Here is a 13726-nt window from a genome sequence, read left to right on the forward strand (position 1 = left end):
CCCAACCCAGAGTGTAATAAATGGATATATCAAAAGTAGCCTATGTAAAAAATAGAATATATAGGTAGGCCTCTTACATGTAATGAATGCACTTGCATCCTGGGGAGTGACTGGTTCTGATGAACTCCCTCCAGGAATTCCCTCAGCCACTGGCTTTCCAGTGTTTAGGCTGAGGGCCATCTCCTCTGCATGTGTCAGTGGTGGTGGTGCAGGTCCTCCACCAGTTTTTCTGGCCTCTGCCTTCTTTCTGTTGGCTGAGTAGTTGTCAAATGATTTAATTGTATGAAAACAACATTACACCCATGTTGAAAATGCTGCTGCACTGCTATACTCTGCAGGCTATTTAGTTATTTAATATGTCAAATGTTTGTAGAGTCAGGTAGTCTACACCCATGATATGATCAAGCCTTACCTGTTTGAATTATGTTTTTATATTTCATTTTTAGCTGCTGCCACGTTCTTTTTATGCCTGCAGGATTGCACCTACATGAAAATTAAAATTCAATTCTTATATTATTACATCAGTGTTGGGTCAATTTTTAAAAAAGTATTTTGATTAATGTAATAATTACTCTCCATAAAACGTATTGGATTATTTATTAATCATTACTTTACAAATCCCATATCAACCACAATAGGAATTTTAAGAAAGGGTAGACATAAAACTGCACTTTTAATTCGTACAACAATCGGCATTTTATGCAATTACTGATGTTACTCATTAAATTATTGACGAATTAAGAACCATTCCTTACTTTACAAGTGACAAATAATCACATTACTAACATTATTTAGTAATTACTTACACCGAATACTGTATGATTAAAATGTAAACGTACGCATTGACTCGGGCAGCTATTTTCCCCCAAGCTAACTCTTTCTCTTTCGCCGCTGCAGCCGTGTTGTTGTTTTTTTTTTACGAAATATGGGCTCGTAGTCACTATATGCTTGTAGTAGCACATCCATTTCTGTCGGGGAAAAACGCAGACCTATTTTGGCTTGGTCCTGTTGCCATGGTGACTCGTAATTTCTTCACTCCATTGTTCAGGGCTTTTTATAGTCGCGTGGCACGCGCCTAACTCTGAGTCAGACAACTCAGAGTTGATTAAACCAACTCTTTTCAGCTGTTCTGAAACCGAAAACTCCGAGTTTTCCAACTCTGAGTAAGTCAACTCAGAGTTCAGGTTTGAACTCTGAGTTTGTTAAACCGCCTTCTTGAAATAGGCCCCAGATCATGTGCATTCCTGAGATTTAGTTATCTCCATTAAATACACCCCCATGACATGAAGTTAAATGCCAAAAATCATCTTGGGTAGCAGTTGATGTGAGACACATGGAGAGAATGTTATACCGTCTTCAATCACCTGTCAGGTGTGACAGAGGATGTTCACCTGGACATCGACTGGCATAAAGACCCTGCTGTCGTGGCAAAATATGTTGATAAATATGCCTGTTCTGTGTTTACGTTTTTCAGGCTTCTGTTGATGGAGAAACTGGTTTCTCTGCCTCCTCCGCTGAAGTAATCATTTGTTGACATACCAGTAAGCCGTGTTCAGTGACAAAGGCAAATCAGAAAAACAGGATTTTATAACAAGCTGTGGGCTAGAAACTGATCCAGGTCTGCCAGCGGGTCTTGCCTTGATTTGTCTCTGAGAGTATACTTTTCTCCCTTTGGATGTAAAAACGAATGAATGTGTCAAAAGATGGAACATGAGACGTGTATGATACTAAAATACATTTAGTTCTACTTTGAACCATTCAAGAGACTTCAGTTAAAATTCAAGCTGAATATAGAGCAATTTAGTGGTTTTAGAAGGTTTTCAGACCAGGAAGATGTCATTTAAACTCAGTGGACACAGTTACCTATTAACCTGCACCACATGACCCATGATGACAAAGTAAACCATGTTTTTAACAAACTTTTGCAAATTTATTACAAATGAAAATCTGAAATGTTTCATTTCCAAAAGTATTCAGTATTGACGGTGGTGGAGACACGGTCTAATACGCAGTTCCCAGAGGTGTTCAAACTGGGTTGATATCTGGTGACTGTGAAGGCCACAGCACAATTCACATCACTGTTATTTATACTCAAACCATTCAGTGACCCCTCATGTCCTACTGTCATCCTGAAAGAGACCACTCATTTGAATAAATATTCAGCATTTTCATTTAATCTGTCACCACCTGTAGTTTCAAAAGGCACCGTGGACCTGCCAAACTGAGTAACCAGGTAAGAAGGGCATTGGTCAGGGAGGAGACCAAGAAACCCAACAGGCCCTCTCACAGAGCATCAGAGGTCTTCTGCAGAGATGGAGAACCTGCCTGAAGGATGACAATCAGGCCTCTATGGTTGAGTGGCTGGACTGAATGAAAGGTTGATGAAGCTGCCTTCAGTTTGTCAATCAGCGTTTAAAGGATCTCAGAGCAGGAGGACAAAGAATCTCTGGTCTGAGGAGACAGAACCTGAACTCCAGCACTGTGTGGAGAAAAGGGGGTTTCTACAATGTTCTAAATATTTTATAAATGGTAGATTTTAGTTTTACTTTTTAAATAAACATACTTTTGTCATTATGGGTTACTGAGTGTAGATTAATGGAAAAATAGAATACCTAGTGAAACAGCTGTAAGAGGCCTTTAGATTTCATGCATTTGTACAAAGAGAAAAACAAGCCCTACCATCCCAGGCATGCCCTGACTCGGTGGTGCCTTCTTGTCCATGTTGAACTGGGGGGTCATGTTGTTGGGGAGGCCTGGCTTATTCTGGAGCTGTGGGCCCAGCCCTGCTCCAGGAAGCCCCTGGCCTGCAGACTGGCCGTACGGACCACCATAGGGGCCCGCATTGGCCATCATATTCATCTGGAGAGCAGGGGTGGCAAAAAGAAAACAAGATGGAAAACAGAAGACAGATCAGAGAGAGGAGGAAGAAAGGTGTATGTAGACAAAGGTAGGAGAGGAAGAAATTAAAAAAAAAATGTTTAGAATATCAAATGAGTTTTCTATGAAAGTATGTTTTAATCAACCAATATTCAACCATTAAAAGAAGAACATGGTTCTACAGTATCATCTAACAGGAGTTTAAAAACTACACAGTATCCAGCCACGTCTGACTGTATTAAGACTGCTCTGACACTGAGCACACGGTGCCAAGACATGAAGTTACGATCCAGTACTAGTAAATATTCCTTCATAATGCGTTTTCACTGTGATGTTACTTCCTCCTGATCTTACTTTGCTCTCCACAACTAATTAACAGACAATTCAGATGCCACCATTTAGGCTTTGCAAAAAAATGTCACCACCAACTATGGCCACAGCATTTTAGCTTCTTCGGTATCTGCCTAAACTATTCTTTACTTCAGCAGCAGCACATCCAACCCATAGCTGAAGATCCAATAAGGATGCTCCAGTACTAGCAACAGTGTGACGTGGTTTGTTAACTGTTGCTATGTGAGTTTAAGAAAACTATTCATCCCTGCATCTGAGCTTTAAGTGAAATAAGGAGGTAAAACTGCATGATTTGCTCTGTGCAAGAGGATGATCAGCATAAACAAAGAAAAGAATAAAAATAAACAAACAGTGATAATACTTAGAATTGACAGTATGTTAATTACAGGACATTACAAAACAGCCTGGGTTTGCCGGCACATACCCACAGAGAGTTGTGCTACCGTCTCATGCAGCTGCAGAAATACACCTCAATTAAAAACCATTTCCTACACTTGTTAGCAATACCCCTTTAAACACCTTCAGAACTAAATCACAACAGTCATGCGGAATATCACCTCGCAAGGAGGTTAACCATCAATACCTCAATACAAACAGCGATGTGTCTGAGTCCAACGTATACTGTAACCACAGTCACACCTGCACCTGCTCTGGAGAACTCAGCAGCCTCTCAAAAGCAACTACTACAGCCTACTGCTTCACTCAGCTCTGAACAGCTGCATCTGCCTTTTGTGCTATGAACCTGAAAATTCTGAAGAGTCTTTTACAAGTGAAATTAACACCAGTCTTCCGTTGGAGGAAATGCACAAATTCCATCCAGACCAGTCAGACACATTTATACAGATCTTTAGAAGCAATTTCAAACATCAGTGTTTTACATATAAATGAGGCAGTGTCTGTAAAAGGCAAACCCCCAAGAACATCTTCAAATATCATTAGGAATAATTAGTTGTCCACACCGTTCCCAAATGCTTATGGTGGAGCTAACATAATGCCAAAAAAGTTTCAATTCCACTGTGTGTGTGAATGTTAATACAATTTTGCACTTGCATTTTCACAACATTAACAATGCCACAGAAATGTTACTGTGGAACGGTATTCAAAGTTGAGAAGATTTTATATTTGAATATTCCTTCATCGGGCCGTCAACTGTAATATGTTAGCCTCAGTTTAAAACTGCTGTTCACAACAACTGATAACTAGCTATATAATAGTTGCTAGTGAGATGCACATAGCGCCTGGTTCTGCTGCTTTGAGAGTGCTTACCTTGTTCAGTGATCCAGGCGGCTGTGGCCTCATCCCTGCTGGACCCCCAGGTCCCATTTGCTGACCTTGCTGCTGTAGGGTTTCCGCCAACAGGTTACCATTGTTACCCATGCCTGCACTGCCAGGGTAACCCATTCTTGGTGAGCCATTCATCACCTGCCCCCCCATTAGCCCTTGCTGCTGCTGTCCAGTGTTGCCCTTCTGGGCACCCATCATGGCAGCTGCCCGATTGAGTGCGGCCACCCCTCCAACTATTCCAACCTGCTGCATTAATCCAGGTTGCTGCTGCTGGCCCTGGGGGGGCAGGCCTTGAGGTCCACTGGGGGAGACACCGACACCCCCCATCATCCCCATGGCAGCCCCAGGTGCTGTGCTGTTAGATGCAGGGCCACCCTGCTGTGTAGATGCTCCAGCACGCAAGAGTTCAGACAGCTGTTTGTGTTTTGCAGCTGCATCCTGGCCTCCTCCAACATCAGCCCCTCCTCCAACCGCTCCAAGACTGGTGTGCAGTTGGCTAGGATCCCCTCCATTGGTCAGTCCCAGGTCCGAGGAACTGATGAGCTCATCTGGGAGGTCATGTTCCAAGTCAAAGAGGGAACCAAAGTCTAGACACACACAGAATCAGAATCAGCTTGATTAGCCAGGTGTGTCAGACACACAAGGAATTAGACTCTGGTACATCAGCTCTCAATGTGTATGTACATGTCCCCATGCAAGGGGCAAGTAAACACTAAACCAACACAAGGCTGTGTAATATAACAAAATGAGCAGTATTTACAAGCAACAAACAGTGCAAACAATGCAAAATAAGCAGTATAAACAGGCAGTAAACAATGCAGACAGACAAAGGAACGCTCATTGTGAAATTAGATAATTAGGAATAAAAATAGAGTACTTAAAAATAGAGACCTATACGGATCTGTATAATCTGTACAACGTATAGTTACAGGTATTGCACTGAGGGTTATTGTCCAGTCATACTGTTGAGGGACAAGTGTTCATCAGAGTGACGGCCCGGGGGAGGAGAGGAAGAAAAACCTTACCAACCAAAAAAATGAAGATGTGGTTCACAAAGCTGGCAGGTCAGGAAAAACTAACACTTATGATTTGCACCACAGTCACAAGCTTTCAATATTAATTGAATATCTTTCATTTTTAAGCACGGTAGAGCTCTAACATTAGTCTGAAGAATATCAACAAATAATGTGGACAGTCAGTGCATCAGTAGCTGCCTCCGACAGCCTGGACCTCTCTCCTAACCATCAGTCTGAGGGTTGATAGGGTGTCAAACATGAAAGGTGAGCGCAGTAGGATGAGGGTGAGAAGCCACAGAGGGGTAAACACTACAGCACCTAGGCAAGTGTGTACATCAGCTGTACAGTGCAAGAGCATGACACAGAGGAAAGGAGCAGAAGTCATATCCACTGCAACAAGAGGCAAATTAAAAGGGAAGGTCATTTTAGAGCATAGTGAAGCACTATCATTTTCCTTGAGTTGTCCTTTAATCCAACACCATACACAAAAGGCAGTAACGTCTCCACTTTTAACAGTTGCAAAACAAGTTGCTCTCTTCAGACGGCCCCATGCTGTGCCAGTATTTGAGTTAATGCATGGGACTAGTAATGACATTTCTCTTCAGTCTGTTTTCTCTGCATTAGAAGCCCAGATATTCAGAAATTTAAACATGCCTCAAGCTTGAAATTCACAATACTTTGCCACAGTCTGAGAACTGGTGGAGTGGAAACCAATCTTTACAAGATTCACAGATTCCACAATTCCATAAACATTGTACACTGTAAGAAATAACTGATATGCTAGAAGTAATACTTGTATTATTCACAGTGAAAAAAAAACAGCATCAACTAAATCATTTATGTGTCTACTTGGAGAGGAATTCAATTAGCGGATGCCAAGAATTTAAAGCTTCTTGCTCAATACGTGTAAATGAATTCAGCTGCGTAAACATTTTAATTCACAATCGAGCTGAGAGGCTATTGTTTAAGTGGTCTGCTTGGGAGAAGTGTCGCATTATTTCTGAAAAGTTATCTGCAAGAAGTGCAGCGCAGTGACACCGCGCAGTCAGACAATGGAGAGTGAACAAGAATGGGCTTCGTCGGTAGTGTAACTCAAAAAATAAAAGCCTTTTAAACAAAAGACAAGAAAGCAGACATTACAGAAATGGTTTTGCGGGTTCATTTAAACGTGGTTACAGTTAAAACGGACACGTTGTTTTCTTTGGCTGGACGGAAACGCGTAGCGCAACTTTAATGAAGTGTCGAACAATAGCTAGCTGGTATACAATAGTTCACCAAACCAGTGTCTTCTCAGCCAACATCACATTAAGTGCACGAAGTTAATGACTCCAAACGCATTTTTTTTTCTGTAACTACAGAGAGAGCTGGTACCCAGTGAATAAAGCTACTCTGGTAACCAGTCAGGTTTAGCTGATCATCACTTATTTTCTTTGCTAGCCAAGCTCAGCTGAGCCGGTTCTATCAGCCAAGCTAGTTAGCTAGCTAGCTCGGTTACCGTTACTTTCTCCTAAAGCTATTTACTGACGGTACTTTTCCTTCTTATTTATGTAGTATTTATGAAGCATGTTGTTTAATATGTGCGTGTTCTCATAGTTCCAATTGATTAACTTTTAAGGCAACTAGACAACTTGAAGCAAACTGGGGTGACTCGACTCTTTCATTGTTTGGAGGTGGATCTTATAGTTAGTAGCTAGTTAGCCACTTGAGGCTAACACATCAAAACATCACTACTGGAAAGCTACTCCGACCACTAGCACGACGTTATGGTTTCTCTTTGCCAAACCATACTAGTCGTTTTTAAAAACAAAATATTCATGTTCAAATGTATCAATTGTGGGGCAACTCAGTGGCAGAACAACTAAGTTGCAGTGCAACTCTGCACGGACTTCCAGGACTGACCAGTAATTAATACACAGTCAAAGGCAGTTTGTGGTTTGTCTCCAGCCAAGTAATGCATGCAATATATTTACCATTTCCATCACTGGCAGACACCGAGAGAGCTGGAGAGGATAGCTTGGGCCTCTTGGCTGAAGGCGGGCCGGACTCCAGGACATTATCGGCCATATTTTTGACGAATTAAAAAAAATAGTTGAAGATCCACGGAGGGCCAAACGTATTTCCCTTTAAGAAATGCTTCTGATCGGTCCCCCACCGCTCGGGGAGACGGTAGGGGAGAACAGCAATGGTGAACACTTTCCCTCACGGTCCTCTCTCTCGGTTTATTCCTCTCTGCAGATACCAGTCCCCCTCCCCTCTTGGAGATTTTGTTCCTTCGCTGATCTGAACAGGAGGTGGGAAGGTGGAGTCGCTGAACAGGCAAACGTGCGGCCCTCTGACAACCTCATGTGGCCTCTTCTGCGACACAAAAATTGTCCCAAGACCCGTCCTCCGTGCTGCACTCAGTCCTGTCCGCCATAGTCGGCGGAGAAATCCTGTATCTCAGGTCTGAAATGTTCCGGTGGAGAGTCTCGGTGAGGAAAACGACGGGCTAAATGTGATCCAAAAACACAAGCCAGGGGTATTGCCGTGTAAACTCCTGGAGGCTGATTTCTCATGCAACAGTTACGAGATCTTTGGCTGTATTTACAGTGTCTCTCTCCCGACCAGACATCCCACCGATTCCTTTCACGTTTCAAAAAGGCAACCACCCGGCGTGTGGAGACCACCAGCCAGCACTTGTGCAATACCGTTATAGAGTAAGAGTAACACTGAGGGGGGGAAATAACTTGCAATGGCTTAACAGTAACTGAATAAATTAACAGTTCTGCAAAAGATGAAAACACTGGAATCCCACACTTGCACTTACTCAGATAACATTATCTACTGGTGATGTATATTTTCATGCACGAATTATCTTTTGCATGTGCATGCTGACTAAACTGTGCACGTAGTGTTTGACCATGCAAGGCACTGGGTCAGTATTGCACATTTGGCTGTTGCAACCCTTTTGCGCGATTATGCCTTTTGCAGTCAGCAGGGTTTGCAAAGGTTGAAAATGTAAAGCCTTGTCAGAAAAATCACTGCTCCTGTTTAAGACTTTTTTTGACAGTGTTGTTCTTCAATCACGGCGCTAATTGCCAATCAGGGGACAGTCAGATCGATCCAATTAGTTTTATTTTGCAGAGGCTGATCTGTGGGGTTACTTATCTTTAGAAGAGGTTCCTCCTGTAGGTTTTCACTTGCTTTAAACACTTGAAATCTCAGATAATGCAAAGACTGATACATTTTCCAAAAATATACCTGTCATTCACCGCTTATTGGACGTCTTGGCCATGCAAGCGAAGAGAAAAAGAAAGATTTCAACCAAAAACAGGAGCACAGCTACGGCGACAGCCAGAAAAACCTGATAAAAATTGACGGTGGTCGTTAAGAAATTATGGCTATTTCGGAAGCGCAAAGCTTCAGCTCGGCAAAATAATGTTGACACCCCCCCTAAAATATTTTGGGCTGACAAAATCCTCTCATTGACTCTTTGTGATGGAGAATGCCCCCCTTCGTGTTGATCTTGGCAATTTTCCCCTTCTCTTTAAACCCGTCTTTCTTTCCACCTCTCCCTTCTGCCCGGCAGCAATTTATTTATATAATTGTCTATGCGGACTCTTTCCTTCCTCCTCGACGGACACATAATGATTTTTCATGTTGATTTCCCCCTTTTCCTCAGGTTTTTCCTCGTTATGATAATTTACAGCCCTCTTCCGCCTCTCCTTTTTGTAAAACACCCCCTTCCTTGGATTTTTCGGAGTGTTTCCTTCTCATGCACACATATATATCACGGACTCGCTTTCCCCTCCACTGGCGTCTTATCGTTTTGGTGGGGCTTTCGCTCTCTTGATAACACGGCGCAGGATTTCGCCACTTTTTCGTCCCCCGGGGGTTCCCGGAGCGGCTGCCGTCGATTACCGGAGTCGCTCCTTCTCTCGGTTATCTCCTGTTTCTGACGGTCTGTCCGCACAAACAAAATGGCGGCTTGTTGTTTCTACTTCTCTGATACGGGGGGAGGGTTGGAGGTACAGCAACATTAGGCGTGAAGGGGAGGAGGGAGGGAGGAAAGGAAGAAGAGGGGAGTTTGTCTTCGTAGGTGTTCGGGATTGTCCGGAAACCGGTTCCGAGCTCTGTAGGCAGTCGCCGATGTCAATCTTTAAAAGTGGCACTCCACTTTTATTTTGACACGCAAACTTTAGCCTTTATTACAGACACAGTGACTGTGGTGTCCATAGGATAAAATAAGAAATTATTAGACAATGAAACTATATAAAATAAACTAAAATATAAGAAAAACAGGGTAGAAAGTGGTGGAGAAAGGCTACTAAGATTCTAGTAAAAATAGCAATAGCTTATACTACCACAAAACATTCTGTTAAAGTAAAAAAGTCCTGCATTCCAAATATTACTTTAGTAAAAGTACAAAATGCCAAAATCAAAAATACTCATTATGCAGAATGGCACATTTAACATGAATGTATATTTTTGGATTATAATTAGCAATGCATTAGTGTTCCTCACTTTAATGTTGCAGCTGGTAAAGGTGGAGCTAATGTTAACTACCTTGTTTAGTTAAAATGAGAAGTACTTTACATACTGCTGGGTAGCTTGTCAAATTCCCATCAGTTATCAGTAAAGTCTGATTATACTGTTATCTTGTTTGATTCAGATTCTGAAAAGGAACTAATGTTATCAAATACAGGCAGTGCAGTAAAAGTACACAATTTGCTTCTGAAATGTAGTGAAATCAAAGTTATGAAGTAGCAGAAAATGAAAGTACTCAAAGTACAGATACCTCAAAATTGCACTTAAGTACAGTGCTTGATTAAATCTAACTGCTTTCCACAGCTGCCCAAGCCACTGTAGACCACCTACTCAATATTTCTTTATACTGAGATAAGTGACATTAAATTAGACTAATTGGACCAATTACTAGTGGCTCTACAGTTTTAGCTTAAAGATGTGATAGTGACAAAAAAAAACACATTAATTAAATGTGCTCTTAAAACTGTATTGTTAATACAGTGTCCCAGTCAGAAAAGTAACACAAGAAACCAAGGTGACTATCGACTCTTCCAGTAAAATTTAAGGCACAGTGTCTACCAAACATTTTCCCTTTGCGCTTCAGAGTCTTTGTAGTCTGACTCAACACAGCCCTGTTATTATCTTTTTCACATCAGGTCATCCATCATTAGTAACCAGATTTAAAGCAACAGAGTTTATTAGTTATGGAAGAAGCAGGAATAAAATCTTTTTAACACGATAAACACCAATATCATGTCTCTGCTGAAAAAGACAATATTCCTACACAGATACACAGCAACACACACAAATTCATTTCACATTTTAGTGCATTGGTGTAATCGATATCATCATTCTAGGTTTATCAGAAGCAGCTGTTTCAGGCAGAGTCCTCTTTATTCATCACTTGCGTGTTTAAATGTGGTGGTCTGTTATTATGGCCTGTTCTGGTCCTTCCTCACCATCCTAGAGCACAAAGCATTCAACAGGCCTCTGTACTGTAGCATGAACTGGGAGAGAATGATGAAGAATCATGAGTGTATAACTTTAAAAGTGAGTGAGAAACATTTTATTACCTGGTGTGGTATGACGGTGCTTACATGGACTTAAACACTGAAAATACGTGGCCCAAGAGGATTGTTGTTCAGCATTGGATTTCACCTGACAATAGCACCATCACAATGCTAGATAAACATATTGTACATAAATAGAGTTGGTCTCTATGTCGTGTTGCTATTAAGCACTGTAGCGCTGACATGTAGTTACATGCAACTGTTCCAGAGGGAACCCACCAGCTACAGTGTGTTAAATGAAGACTACACACATGAAACCACCCAAACTTGTTTCTTTAAACATTTAGGAGTCAATAAAAGCATCCCAAATTCTATGAGCTTCCACATCAGGTTTCTAAATGTCTGTGGCCTTGCTGAGAATAAAACCAGAGTCTCCCAGTGTGCTCCCACCTTTCACAGGCCTGGAATCTGAGTCTGATGATGTTTTCAGTGCAGTTAAAAAGCAGTACACTGCTTGCCATCAGTGCTTGTCTCTCTCCATGCCCTATCTTTGGGCACAGGCCTGCTCTACATCAGCAATGGTCTTAGGTGCATCTGAGGACAGAATCAGAGGATCTCCCTTGTCTTGAATCACCACATCATCCTCAATCCTGATGCCCAGGCCACGCTCTGGGGCCTGGTCATGGTCCTCGGAGATGTACAACCCTGTGACAAGAAAGTGGAACATTTATAAAGCAGGACAAACAAGAGCCATAAAAAAATTAATGTGGCATAGATTCCACTGTACATGAGTGTTTTGGATTTTTTTTACCTGATTTCACACAAATATGTAATTAACAAAGCCAATTCTGCATATCTCAAGAGAAAATCAAGAGGCTATTAAAGCCAAATTAGTCCATACCTGGTTCTATGGTGATGGCCATTCCTGGCTGTAGAGGCTGTGAGCGAGACAGCTCAGGGGTGTCGTGGACGTCCATGCCCAGATAATGACCAACGTGGTGGGGGCAGTACTGCCGTGCAGCCTGTGAACAAATATCAGGCCTGAATAAGCTGTATAAAAGTTTACTTTTGTCAGCCAGTGGTCCTAGAGCAGTTTGAGCTTGTTGCTAAATGTTTATAAAATGATAAGTTATCTACCCGTCTTAACAGAAAACAGCTGTATCCATGAACGCAACACAATAAAGAGTACAAATTCAAACATGCAGTTCTGATTAATCAAATTAATTCCAAATGTGATGTTAAAACCACAGGCTGCCTTTATATATATATATGAATGTAGATTTACCTTTTAATCTGTCATTAATAAAGGAACACCAGAAAAATGACGTTTTCAGCACTGATGAAATTGGAATCTCTCTCTGTGGAATCAGAAATGCTATTTACGCCTCACTTTGCTCCACTCTTCTCTGATTATTACCTTTAGTAAATCAGCATCACTGGTGCCATCCTTCATGATGCCCAGCCTCCCGAGCTGTCGTCCCAGCAGAGCCAGCATGGTAGTGTAGATGTGATCTAGACTTACGCCCGGGAAACACAGAGACAGACAGGAGTGCTGGACCTCCAGAACGGCCTCGTACAGCTCAGCCTGGGCAGGGCTGAATCTGGCAGGAAGAGGGTAGGTACAACAAACAGTAAAGGTGTGTTGGTATCTATTGTTATTAACAGAATGAGTTCTACTGGACAGCTAAACACACAGTCATGCTATATTTTTATTCACTATAAGGCTCCTCCTGCACTGGGATGAGAATCAGCACCTCCAAGTCCAAGGCAATGGTTCTCTGCTGGGAGTGAGTTGCTGCCCCAAGATAAGAAGTTCATGTATCTCAGGGACTTGTTCACAAACAAAGGTAAAATGAAGCATGAGACTGACAGGTGGATTGGTGCAGTGTCAGCAGTAATGCAGGCGTTGTACCAGGCCACTGTGGTGAAGAGGGAGCAGAGCCGGAAGGCAAAGCTTTCAATTTACCAGTCAATCTGTGTTCCAACCCTCATCTGTGGTCATGAGCTTTGGGTAGTGACTGAAAGAATGAGATCACAAATACAGTTGGCTGAAGTGAGTTTCCTCAGTACAGTGGCTGGACTCAACCTTAGAGAACAGAAGTTCAGACATTCAGAGGGAATTCAGGGTAGAGCAGGTAGACATACTGTAGAATGCTGGTACGCTGGAGGGATTATACATACAGTGGGTACGGAAAGTATTCAGACCCCCTTAAATTTTTCACTCTTTGTTATATTGCAGCCATATGCTAAAATCATTTAAGTTCATTTTTTCCTCATTAATGTACACACAGCACCCCATATTGACAGAAAAACACAGAATTTTGGACATTTTAGCAGATTTATTAAAAAAGAAAAACTGAAATATCACATGGTCATAAGTATTCAGACCCTTTGCTGTGACACTCATATATTTAACTTAGGTGCTGTCCATTTCTGCTGATCATCCCTGAGATGGTTCTACACCTTCATTTGAGTCCAGCGGTGTTTGATTATACTGATTGGACGTGATTAGGAAAGCCACACACCTGTCTATATAAGACCCTACAGCTCACACTGCATGTCAGAGCAAATGAGAATCATGAGGTCAAAGGAACTGCCTGAAGAGCTCAGAGACACAATTGTGGCAAGGCACAGATCTGGCCAAGGTTACAAAAAAAAATTCTGCTGCACTTAAGGTTCCTA

At 42.0% G+C, this 13726-nt stretch overlaps 2 protein-coding genes and 1 long non-coding RNA gene across 3 annotated transcripts in view; all 3 read right to left on the reverse strand.

Annotated features, from left to right (window-relative positions):
* Window positions 1–9541, reverse strand: part of ep300b (EP300 lysine acetyltransferase b) — a 43791-nt gene extending 34250 nt beyond the window's left edge. Inside the window, 3 exon segments of the mRNA XM_020587820.1 lie at window positions 2680–2859; window positions 4495–5099; window positions 7499–9541. Coding sequence (XP_020443476.1) covers window positions 2680–2859; window positions 4495–5099; window positions 7499–7592 — 879 coding nt within the window. The 5' untranslated portion in view covers window positions 7593–9541.
* LOC109952655 (uncharacterized) lies at window positions 119–879 on the reverse strand. Its single transcript, XR_002273797.1, has 3 exons — window positions 840–879; window positions 413–483; window positions 119–254 (listed from the first exon to the last, which is right to left on the reverse strand). It is a non-coding gene; the product is annotated as an uncharacterized LOC109952655 (long non-coding RNA).
* Window positions 9542–10630: 1089 nt separating the features above from the next.
* xpnpep3 (X-prolyl aminopeptidase 3, mitochondrial) overlaps window positions 10631–13726 on the reverse strand; it is an 18196-nt gene continuing 15100 nt past the window's right edge. The window contains exons 10-12 of the mRNA XM_020587841.1: window positions 12462–12645; window positions 11946–12066; window positions 10631–11749 (exon numbers count right to left, since the gene is read on the reverse strand). Coding sequence (XP_020443497.1) covers window positions 11589–11749; window positions 11946–12066; window positions 12462–12645 — 466 coding nt within the window. The 3' untranslated portion in view covers window positions 10631–11588. The remainder of the gene's footprint in view (window positions 11750–11945; window positions 12067–12461; window positions 12646–13726) is intronic.

The sequence above is a fragment of the Monopterus albus genome, unplaced genomic scaffold (genome assembly GCF_001952655.1).
Source record: "Monopterus albus unplaced genomic scaffold, M_albus_1.0 scaffold483.1, whole genome shotgun sequence".
NCBI classification, from domain to species: domain Eukaryota; kingdom Metazoa; phylum Chordata; class Actinopteri; order Synbranchiformes; family Synbranchidae; genus Monopterus; species Monopterus albus.